At 37.1% G+C, this 12,372-nt stretch overlaps 1 protein-coding gene across 1 annotated transcript; it reads left to right on the forward strand.

The window, feature by feature from the left end:
• Positions 1-817: 817 nt before the first annotated feature.
• rab6bb (RAB6B, member RAS oncogene family b) lies at positions 818-12,335 on the forward strand. The gene is made up of 8 exons (XM_061979411.2): positions 818-1,277; positions 6,641-6,699; positions 6,929-6,982; positions 7,677-7,782; positions 7,881-7,992; positions 8,070-8,163; positions 11,080-11,146; positions 11,313-12,335. The coding sequence occupies exons 1-8, from the start codon at positions 1,208-1,210 to the stop codon at positions 11,375-11,377; spliced, it is 627 nt and encodes a 208-aa protein (XP_061835395.1). The 5' UTR covers positions 818-1,207; the 3' UTR covers positions 11,378-12,335.
• The last annotated feature ends 37 nt before the right edge of the window (positions 12,336-12,372 follow it).

Below are 12,372 nucleotides of genomic sequence, written 5' to 3' on the forward strand. Positions count from 1 at the left end.
TGAGTTAGGGTTGCGTGCATTTTCAATGTACGTTCAGGGTTAAGAAGGTTAAAAACACAACAAATCGTGAGTGCAGCAGCATTCGTGAGGGAAGGGGAGAGACAGACAGAGCGAGAGAGTTGTGATAAATGCGCATGCGTCGCCAGGCTCTGCTTTTTATCGATACATTTATCAGATTTAATTTTTTATTATCTATAGCAGTGGTGTCAAAAGTGTGCATTTTTGTAACATTTCCTTGTTTTATTTGGCAAGTTGAAAGAACATGGCGCCAGTATGCTGTTTTTTTTTCTCCAATAAAATACTGGAAAGGATAGAAATGTAGTTTGTCTCTTTTATCCGATTATCAATCGATTAATCGAAGTAATAATCGACTATCAAATTAATCGTTAGTTGCAGCCCTATATACACGTATAACCCATTTACCATTTAGGGATGGATGGATGCACTTATTTGCTATACATGTATTTATCCGCCACACGTGGAAAGCCGGTCCCTGAAAATAATGCCTACATAAACCGTGTTCTAAAGCCTTTCAACGCGCCACAAATATACGTTATTTTTTTAGTGGTGTGTAACAGTATGGTTGTGTATACTGTCAGGTTTGTGTTTACGACGGGAAAGTAAATTGTCTAAAAAAAAAAATGTCATTTTTTAAAATCGTTAAAACAACTTTGCTAAAGGTGTTTGTGTGCGTTTGTTTGCTAGCAGGCGACTTCCGGGCTACTTCCGGGTTTGTGGGTGAGTAGGACTGTTCCATTCATGCCTAAAGGTGAAAATCGTGTATATACAAAACAAGAACACGACAGTAGATGAGTTATCATAGCAACAACTCACAGTTTTCTCGACGTTAATGTTGTTTTTTGTTAGCTACCCCCAAATACGCATTTCTGTTACTTGGCCATGCATAAGTAACGTGCGTTTCTGTCTAGTTCTCTTTTAGCTTCCAGGGGAGAGGAGAGAGGGAGAAAAAAGGTGAGGGACGGGTGGAAATAGGTGAGGTCGCGCATGCGCACCGGCCTCGCCCAACTGACAGGAGAACGCCAAGCTGCATCCTCATCATCATCATCACTCGGGGTGGAGAAGAAGAGGAGGAATAAGAAGAAGCGCAGCCACCCCTCTCTCCTCCTATCACGACAAGGGAGACGTCGAGACATTTTTTTTCCCCGGCTAAAATAATCCGCTTTTTTCTCCACTCCACCCTGCCGTCATGTCAGCTGGAGGAGATTTGGGGAACCCCCTGCGGAAATTCAAACTCGTCTTTTTGGGAGAGCAGAGTGGTGAGTCACCCCCCCACTGTCACATCATGCCTGTATATGTTCCACATCACGCGTGTAATCATGTTTAGCTAGCTATTTGTCCTCATGTTTTGCAGTAAGGAGTAGGGAAGCAAGGGGTACGCATGCGCATTAATTGCACATTTTGCCCTGTAATCCATCCATAATATGTAAAAAAAATGCCTGGCTCTTAACACATATTGCTGTTATTTAACCTTATTATACCATGTGGGGCGTCTAGATGTGCTGCAGTGGCCCATGCACAAACACAACTTACCTATTATTTCATTCTAATTCCATCCATATGTCTTTTAAATGCATGATAAAGCACACATTTATGACATTATATTGTTATTTGTCCATGAGGTGCACTAATAAACAGTCCCCATGTGTGTCAGTTCGGGACACACCCAAAGGCTGCTGCCATGTCTGTTTCTGCAGCCTTCAGCCTCTCTCTCTGTCTCTCCCTCCCTTGCTTTTATTTCATAAATAAGCAAATAACAGCAGCATGGTGGACATTCATTACACAGTATAGTTACCAAAATGTGTGTGTAAAAGGCGAAGGGGGATTTGTACGTACCTTGTTTGTGATGTGATGCAGTGCTAATCGATAATGAACCAACAAAAGCAGTTGCAGTGCATCACTTTAAAAGCATTAACAGGCAAAGTGTGGAAAAAACATGCATTTATATGTTGTGTGTTCTCAGGCTGTGTGTGTGTGTGTGTGGGGCCCTGTGCGGCAATGTTCCTGTCCATGGTGCTAAATGGAGGCCCTGCTGTGGCCACTGCCCATCATCCAAAACCTTTTTGTATGTATGTGTGTGAGTGTGTGTGAGTGCGTGTGCAAGAGGGGGGAGGCACTTAAGGGTGGACGCTTCTGGGTGGGATGTCAGCAAAAAAAAAAAATGGGGCAAGTCAGGCCCAGCCTGAACCTCAAACTGCACTATCCGGCTTAAACTGGATGTTGTATCTTTTTTTTTTTACACACATATATATATATACAGTATATATATATATATATATATATATATATATATATATATATATATATATATATATATATATATATATATATATAAGAATATAACATGTTATGTTTACTGCGATGTGGTGGCGACTTGTCCAGGGTGTACCCCGCCTTCCGCCCGATTGTAGCTGAGATAGGCTCCAGCGCCCCCCGTGACCCCAAAGGGAATAAGCGGTAGAAAATGGATGGATGGATGTTATGTTTAGGAGAAAAAAGTCAGACAGTTAAAAAAAACAAAGTTGCAAATATGTTACAATAGAAACAAATGTTTGATTTTGTGAAGGAGAAGAATTCAGGGACCAACATTGTAGTATTGTGTGACCTAAGTGACCTTTTAACAAGAATAAAGGTGTCAAGATTATGAGGAAGAAAATTAATTATTTTATGAGAATACATATAAAGTTTTACAAGAATAAATATGCAATATTTACGAGACAACATCATACTATTAGGTAGGAGTGACCACACTTTTTCAGAAAGCGAGCTACTTATAAAAATGACCAAGTCGAGGTAATCTACCTCATATATATATATATATATATATATGTATGTATGTATGTATGTATGTATGTACCGTATTTTTTGAGTATAAGTCGCACCGCAGTATAAGTCGCACCTGCCGAAAATGCATAATAAAGAAGGAAAAAAACATATATGTATATATACATTCATATATACTGTATATATACGTTAGGTCAGGAAAAAACACTGAGGCTATATCATCCCTACAAGCCTGTTTCACAGGTTTCCCACAGAAACCTCAACTATACATATATATATATATATATATATATATATATATATATATATATATATATATATATATATACACATATATATATATATTCAGTATATATATATATATATATATATATATATATATATATATATATATATATATATATATATATATATATATATATATATATATATGCATATGTACAGTATGTATGCACTGTTGGCGTTAACACACTTTTTGTGTCTTTTTTTACGGATTAAAATCAGAAAGACGTGCATTTCCGGAAGTTTTTTTTGCCAACCCTGCCTTCTCCGGGTCAAAACTCTGGTTTGCTTATTTTTTTGAATCGATTATTGATTTCCGCTGGTGTTTTGTTTTGTTTTTATTATTGTCAATTTTCCGTCCCCGTTTATTGCGTTTTTATTGGTCAACTTCAAAGTAATGAACTTTCCGGTACAATTTCTTACATTTTGATTCACCGAAAGTTTTATCAATCCCAAATACCGCATTTCCGGTATTAGGACCCCCGCGTGTTATTTGTTTTTGTCATGGCGAGCAATAAACCCAAGAAGCGAAGCTTCAATGAAAAGTGGCTTCAGGAGGCATTTTTCAGCAAATGGCTCACTTATGAATATGGAAAGATGCTTTGCACGGCATGTAAACGGGCTAAGAAAAAGAACACCTTTACGACCAGGTGCACTGGTATTCAAAGATCCAGCCTCACCAGGCACCAAGAAACATCATGTCACACCTTTCCTGCTTGTCGGTTCCCAGACCGTGGTCGAGGAGCGCAGGGGAGACGTTCCTTCCAGGGCCGATGTATGTCGGGGGTATCTGTGGAGGGGAAACAAATCATCCACTTTTCCAATACCACATTAAAGGGGTCATATTAGGATTTTTTTCTCTATTTTTTTTTTTTGAAACACTTCATTGTCTTCTACATAACATATAATGATGGTTCTTTGGTGAAAAAATTGCATAGATTATGTTTTACAGACCTATTTGTAAGCCATATTTTTGCTCCCTTTAAAAACAAACCGTTTTGAGAGGCAAAGTTGTCAGATGCAAATGAACCCCTCATCACTCACGCTGAGTCAGCATTCGCCGCCGCCCGGCAGAAATGTTTTGTAGTTTTTTAGTATTCTTGCTTTTATGGTGCACTTTTGAAAAGTAAGGCACTTTTTAATTCAGATGAGTCTGAAAGTTAGAGTCAAGACTTGCACTGGTTAAAGAATTAAATACATTTTCCTTCATCGTTTTTCACCGTCGACATGATGTTATAGCACATAAATTTACCTAAATTTAAATTGGCTGAGTCACGCAAGGATGTCTGGGTAAATGTCTACCATATGGATAATCCGCTTGAACAAAACGTCACACAAAATTACAAATGACTGTTTGAAGGAAGTAGAAGGAAGGCAAGATTGTTTTATACATATCTTAGCAACGCCTCCACGGTTGGATTTCAAATTTTCAGTACTTAAGCAGATCCCAAATACACATAATATTACATATTACATACAATATGTAAAAAAACGTTGTTTTTGCATGATAAGTCCCCTTTAAAGTGGTATGTTTTTAGCTTCTTATTTGTCAAGCTTCCAGCAAGAAATACATTGAAGGCTAACTCTGTAGCTTGCTAGCTTGTGGACGCTAGTTTTCTGAGCCCCCTATCCTGTCTAGCCACTCAGGCAAATCATATTGTTGATGTAGATGCCCATATCTTCTCTATAGATTTAATTTGCAAAACAGAAGTGTGGGATACTTCTCTTGTTGTCTTATTTGTATTTGACTTTATTACATGGATTTATGATAATGTTTGGCGCAGCCGAACCGTAGCAGGTGGGGATAGAAAGAAGAAAAGAAAAATAAGACAGAGAGGAAATTGCGGGGACAAGAAAGGGATAAGACAGAGAGACAATAACAACAACAACAACAGAATAACATCAGGAAATACAATATGTACAAATATGATATGAAAAGTGATAGCAGAGAAGCAGTTAGTGAAGTAAATATTAATAACCCAGAAATGACAATGAACATTATTACACTACATATGGAGCAGTAAAAATAACAATAGAACTAGTACTATAGATAATGAATAATAACAATAATTACCTCTATTATCAACAATACAATTGTTTCAAATGCAACAATACATACTGTATATGTAATGATAACTTAAATTACAAAAGAAAGCAGATAAACGGAGGGGAAGAAAGAGAAGCGAACTGTATTAACCTTGTAGATTGTTATAGTAACAATAGGTTTAGCTTTGTCAGTGTGCCATGTTTAACCCAGTTTCCCCTAGGGGATCAACGTTAATATATGTTTGATGAAACATGATTATATGGATGAGTGTATGTATGCATATGTGCTTTTATATGTACAGTATGTGTATATGTATGTTTGTACAGTGAATGTATGTACCGTGAGTGTGTAAGCATATGTATGTATCTTTTTAGTTCATTCTGAGCTCGCAGCAGCCAGCGTCATTTCACAAGATCGTCGGATGCTGTGAATGTCAATCAAGTGAAGAAAGTGACGCCATATTGAAGATTAAGCATAGCTCATTTTAGGTCTATTTTGTTTTAATGCCTGGCTGGCAATCGATCTACACATCCTCCACGATTGACCGGTAGCTCGCGATCGACCTAACAGGCACCCCTGCTATTAGGAGACAAAAAAGTCACCAATTTTGAGTTGTTTTTATTGAACATTTTTTACAATTATATAAAACATAATTATAACTGAGTAAAAGTATTAGTTTTATGCAAATTGAGTTGCTATATTTACAAAACTAAAGGGTTGTAGTCATAAATCCTGATTTTATGAGCATTAGGTTGTAATACTAACAAAATTATAATGCAATTGCATAGAAAAATGCCATATCATAAACAATTTATAATGTTATCAGAATAAAAAATATTTTACAAAATTCAGTCGCAATAGTTAACAGAAAAAGGTTGTAGTCATAAAATGAACCCCCCTTTCAAATAAAATCCTAATTTTATGAGCATTTTGTTGTAATACAATACAAACATTTTGTTACCATTATATAAAAAAAGATCATAATTGTATAAGAAAATAATATTTTTACCAGAAAAAGTTTATAAAATCTTAATATGACCCCCCCCTAAAAATAACCTAGTTTTATGAGCATTAGGTCGTAGTAAATACAATTTTATAATTACATAAAAATAAATAACTATATTATGAGAAAATAAATCTATTAGTACAAAAAAGTTATTTTATGAGAATGAATTTGCAATGAATGAATTTGCAATATTCATCAGAAAAAGGTTGTGAAGTCAACATAGTTGTAATATAATCCCCCCCTCACCTCAAAAAAATATCAGGGTAAGCAGGCAAAATGTCAGAATTTCATGAGTTATGAGAAAAAGGTCAGAATTTAATTAGAATAATGTCCCGAAATAATAGACATTAAGAATACCTTAGCAATATTAATAGGAAAAATGCTGTAATTTTAATGATCCTTTTCAGTTTGGCCCTGATAATGTACAGTATTTTCTTTACCAATTGTCACATTTCCTAAGCCTAATATTGGAAACTAACAGTAACTTCAATGTTCTATTGCAGTGGGCAAAACGTCTCTCATCACCAGATTCATGTATGACAGTTTTGACAACACTTACCAGGTGAGGTATTAATAACAAATGAATATCATATGGTTCATGTTGCAAAAAATACATCACCATTTTATTCCAATCCTTTCCATGTTACTGTGCTGCAATTGTATCATCACAATAAGAATGTGCTTTTATCTCTTCCTTGCCTGGCTGATGAAGTCTAGAAGAAAGCAGATTCACCATTTTAGCTCCAATCCATTGTTCAGCCGTTTATCTTAAGTCGTTTTTTTCTCTTTAGGCCACCATTGGTATTGACTTCCTATCAAAGACCATGTACCTGGAGGACCGAACGGTAAGAAAATTAGCTTTTATTTGTAAATTCAATATTTTAGCTAGGAGTGTTTTTCCTCTACAATTTCAATAAATAATGTATTGATAAAAAGTGATAAACAACTTGTTTAATTCTTGTTTAATTGTGTAATTCTTCCATTATCCTTATGGTCTCTCTTGGCTGATTGGCTAGGACAGCGTTTCTTAAACTGTTTTCACCAAGTAGCTCCTCAGAAATCACTTAGCTCTCCAAGTACCAGCATAATGACCAACATATTAAAATACATTAGCGTAGTAGGCCTATGTATTCATTAATAACAAGCCAGAGGTTTTATTTAACAAGTATATTGACATTTTTTGGCCACGGTAACATTAAATACAGTTTAAGCAGTAACACTGTGTTTGAAGGTAAGAAAATAAAACACTGTACTTTAATCAAGTGATTATTTGGCGTACCATTAGTTGGAACCCATGTACCACTAGTGGTATGCATACCACACTTTGACAATAACTGAGCTAGGACAAGTCATTTGGTTCTGCTCTATAGGGAAGCATTTTAACACAGTTACTTGCGAATGGGGGAGGAAAATGACAACAAGCACCCTAGTTTGCCCTCATTTTGGACTAATCCGTGATTGGATTTAATTGCTGCTCTCTTTATCCTTAATTATATGTATTTATCTGCACAGTGTAATTATTGATGTTCACATCTGTAGGTAAGGCTGCAGCTGTGGGATACAGCGGGACAAGAGCGCTTCAGGAGCCTCATCCCCAGCTACATACGAGATTCCACAGTGGCCGTGGTGGTCTACGACATTACAAGTGGGCAGCTTGTTTATGTGGTGTTCGTGACTGTATCAACTGTGTGTCAGCATGAACAAAAAGATCATAAAAGTGTCCCGGTGCACGTGCCTCCGCAGACGTCAACTCATTCCAGCAGACTTGTAAATGGATCGATGATGTCAGGACGGAGAGAGGAAGCGACGTCATCATCATGCTTGTGGGGAACAAGACGGACCTGGAGGAGAAGAGGTGACGTTATTAGACAGTGGAGATGCACTGTTTGAATTTGTTTTGCAGGGTTCTGAGAATCCGCTGTTCTTCCGCAGGCAAATCACTATCGAGGAGGGCGAGCAGCGAGCCAAAGAGCTCAACGTCATGTTCATCGAGACCAGCGCCAAGACCGGCTGCAATGTCAAACAGGTGATTACTGCACCTTTTCACAGCACCACCAAAGTGATCTGCTCACATAAAACACAGGGCGTGCATATGTTATTAATACTATTTACGTGACTTAATATACAATGGAACCTCCATTTACAGCTAAACTTTGTCTATATCTATTCAAGTACTTTTTAAAGCAGCGTCAATTTGCCATGCAATAAAAAAAAGGCCCAATAACAAATGCTAATAACGCGTGCACACGCACATGTAAATTAGGCCCCAATACTGGGGTATCATAAGATTAAACATACAATCTGATAGATAGCTAACATGTTAGGAATTAATCAAAGATACAATTCTATACATTGAGTCTATTAGAGTGCTCAAACTGCCATAAGGTAATCAATATTCAATATACCAGTATGCAGCTTTTTAACCACATCATCACAAAATGCTTAGATTTTGTGTTTTGTTGTTTGTTTTTATTGTTGCTATTTTATGTTTTTTTTTTTTAATATACACAAACAAGATTAATTGTTTTTTTCAGCACTTTGCCTTTCCTTTCTTTCAAATGGACAACATTTTATTAGTCATTTTAATTTTTGTAACAGCTGACTGAGCAGCACATATACAGTATAAATCAGGCATGTGATTTGAACTTAATGAAAAAGACTGAAAATAAGCCGGGGGTCCAGGGACAAAAGGGGCATTAGCTAACTACCTTTATCTGAATAGCCATTTGTGGTTCATTGCATGAAATAACACATTTCTTGCAGTCATGTTGTTTATGTTTCAAAATGATTCAACTATTCAATGTCAAAATATAAATAGTAGAAATAATGAACAAAATGTCAGCGACTGTCTTGTTCTAAAACACCAATGAAAATGAAATGTAGCATTTATACAGACTATACTATAGCAAAAGTCATCACATGTCTGCCCCAATCATGTGTGTTCTGAAATGGGTCTTCCATGTCGAGAGCAGTTTTGATTTGGGCTTACAAGGTAAACAACTCAAATGACTGTGTTGGGCATAGTTTTATCCAGACGCATACATTTGTCCAAATGTGGCCAAGTAGACGCATTGTGGGTTTTCTGGGCGTCGTCTACATCGCTAAAATAAAAATCTAAGGAAGAGAATCCCTCTGCCATCTTCCACTAGTTTTTTTAAATATATAAATCACCCGCTTGAATATTTCCTTTTCTCTTCTCAGACTCTCTCGTCGTCATTTGAGATATGCGCGTCTGTTGTGATTTCCCTTCCTCGTTCAATGACCCGCCCTATCTTGCTTCTGATTGGCCTGTCCCTAATGTTTTGCCATAATCCCAACCAATCGTGACTCATCATAATAAACCAACCAACCAATCATGGATTTTCTAATATGTAAACCAACCAATCATCATTGATGTCTCCCAGACATTTTGTCCCCTGCCCGTGGAGTTTCTTCGCTACGTCGCTTCGATTTTTAAGTTAATAATTTTTATTGAAAAAAAAAACATAATTTTTACCACTGGATTATCAAAAACCGTACTCATTACGGGAAAACTGTGGTTGTTGGCAGGTATGGCAAAGACACGGATCAAGATTTTAACACACAATGTAGGTCGGAAAAAACGAAGAAAAATGGAAAATATTTTTTCATATTTTTACATAGATAAAAAAGACGGATTTCTGACTATAGACGGAAAAATCACATGCTTGATAAATAAATATTTAGGAATTAATTAGTCATCTTTGGTGACGGTAAGTGTATGCCTAAAATAACTTAAGCTGCATTTATAAATCGATGGAAAATTAGAGCCATTAAATAGGTGGACGCTTTATAATCCGACTAGTCGACTAATCGTGATGATAGTCGATGCCTAGCCGACTATCAAAATAGTTGTTAGTTGCAGGCCTACTGCCAACACACGCACACATACAGAAGTCTCTTTGGTGGTCTCACAAACAATCAGAAATCACTAAAATCTTTAACTTTATCAACCACATTGCTACAATAAAAAAAAAAAACATATAAAAAGTAAAATTGACTTACTGTACATAAAGCTCATTGTAATCCTGATTATCATCAGCAAAGTCTTTTTGTGGGCTGCTCCTCATGGAACAGACAAAGAGAGAAGGGATCCAAGGATGGGGGAGGAGGCGCTTAAAGGTTGCGACGCTAAACGAGAGGTAGTTTTCTACTCTGTTGTGAAAATAAGTCCACTTTAGCATCTTTTGCCGGAAACGTCTGTTCTAATCACATTAAAAAAAACTTGCTGTGGCAGGAAGCTGACTTTCTCAATCACTTTATTACAAGCAAGCACAAAATGGCTGCCAGCGGGACACAACGAATGAATTAAGCATTCGTACACATAGACAATGTTATGCACAGGGAGGCATATTTGGCTTGATCTAAAAGTTCGTAAACTGAAAAGCGCGCACATAGAGGGGTTCGTAAATCAAGGTCCGATTGTACGATTGTGTAGCCATTTCTAAATAGTAGTATTACAATATTGTTTATACGCGGCCATGTTTGTGTTCAAAAGGATGCTAATTACACATCTCCACAATCAAGGGAGCCCTTGAGCAAAACATGTTGATTCGTAGTCTTACTGCCAAGTAAAAACATACACAAACTTCAAAATGGTCATTCTGTTGTATTCCATTACTGTACTAGAGTATATTGTACTATAAAATGAGAGTATTTAGATTTTTACCCTTGGTAATATTTTCTAACATTGTTATCCAATGACTGATAAATCCCAGAATGCACCACGAAGCCCTTAAGCACTAGCTTGTTTGAGACATACCAGTAGTACATTTGGCATATTGGAAACAAACCTTACAATTTGTTATTTATTCATTTGGGCTCCTAATAAATTAATGTTTACATGTTAAGCAGCGTAACACAAACTACCGGTATTTGCTTTCACTGTATTTTTCATTCTCATTTATGTCTCCTCTGTGCCAAGCTGTTTCGTCGGGTTGCAGCAGCTCTTCCCGGGATGGAGAGCTTGGACGACGCAAATCCTGAAGGCAGTATCCTTAATATCACTAATTTTGATGAGAGAGAAATGTTGGCTCGTTGTATTTTTAATCTCTGGAGTGTTTTTTTGGCTAGACATACTGTAAGTGCACGGCCACAGGGCCATCTAGGGGATATTTGAAGAATTACACGTCACTTCCTTAACCGGAGCCTCCTCAGTGATTGACATCAAGCTGGACAAACCAGCGGAGCCGAGCGTTCCCGAGGGCGGGTGCTCATGTTAATACAGAGCTGTGATTGGTCAGCTCCTCTTCACACCATAACGCTTGTTGTGTTGCTTAACTACTACTGGTTAGCTTCAGGTTAATTGGAACATAGGATGTATCTAGTTGGACAAATCAAACGTTCAAACTATCAATCAGTTGTTCAGTTGTAAAATATTGTATACTTTGTCAATATGTAAGAGAGCGGAGGACAAAAATAGGAGGGGGCGGAAACAAGAAAAAAAAAAAATGCAGAAAAGGAACAAACACACTAAACGAGAAAGGGAGTTTCTTTTAGCTGTTATGTTTTGTATTTTTTTATATATAAAAGGGAAAGCACCAAAAATGATGCCTAAGCATAAAAGGAGACGTAGTTGGAGGAATGTGGGTCAGCCATTTTTCAAAAATGGCGGAGCAGGTTTGAATGTTTGCAACACGCATGCACGCTGATCTTTATTCTTTTCTTTTTTAAAACCTATTAACCCTTTGCCTGGCCTTGCAGGGATCCTAGCACTCTGGGCGGCACATGACTTCTCTTCGAATGTTTTCTAGCATCTTCTCTCTTGATAGCATCGTTCCCACACCACTTCCTGTAGGCCCACACGACGGTAGCTGTGAACACGTGGCACTCTCTCTCTCTATGGGTTGAACTTTTATAGAAACAAATTGTACTGTGCTTTGAACATAATAATGGCGATATCGATAACAATAATGATAATAATAAATATTGATAATAATAATAATAATAATAATAATGATGTACACTGAAAAAGTCCCTTACCTATTCCCTCCTCCTCTTTCTTCCCCGTCCTGCCATCCCGGATGTACACGTGCATATAACGATCCACTGTAATGCACTGCAACACTGTACATAATAATGTAATATGTATGTTGTGAACGTCCTCTCTGTACAAGTGGTCCTTGTTCACCCGTATGAATAATGTAATAATGTTTCATGATTAATAAATGACTGATTAAAGGGCTTCACTCACTTACTGTCAACACTGACATTGCGC

Source organism: Nerophis lumbriciformis, linkage group LG19 (genome assembly GCF_033978685.3).
Source record: "Nerophis lumbriciformis linkage group LG19, RoL_Nlum_v2.1, whole genome shotgun sequence".
Lineage (NCBI taxonomy): Eukaryota > Metazoa > Chordata > Actinopteri > Syngnathiformes > Syngnathidae > Nerophis > Nerophis lumbriciformis.

Bases quoted from the DNA above. Each gene is read 5' to 3' on its own strand.
- rab6bb (XM_061979411.2), top strand. From the start codon at position 1,208: ATGTCAGCTGGAGGAGATTTGGGGAACCCCCTGCGGAAATTCAAACTC. The intron at 1,278-6,640 runs GTGAGTCACCCC...GTTCTATTGCAG, and splicing joins CTTTTTGGGAGAGCAGAGTG to TGGGCAAAACGTCTCTCATC. The intron at 6,983-7,676 runs GTAAGAAAATTA...TCACATCTGTAG, and splicing joins TGTACCTGGAGGACCGAACG to GTAAGGCTGCAGCTGTGGGA.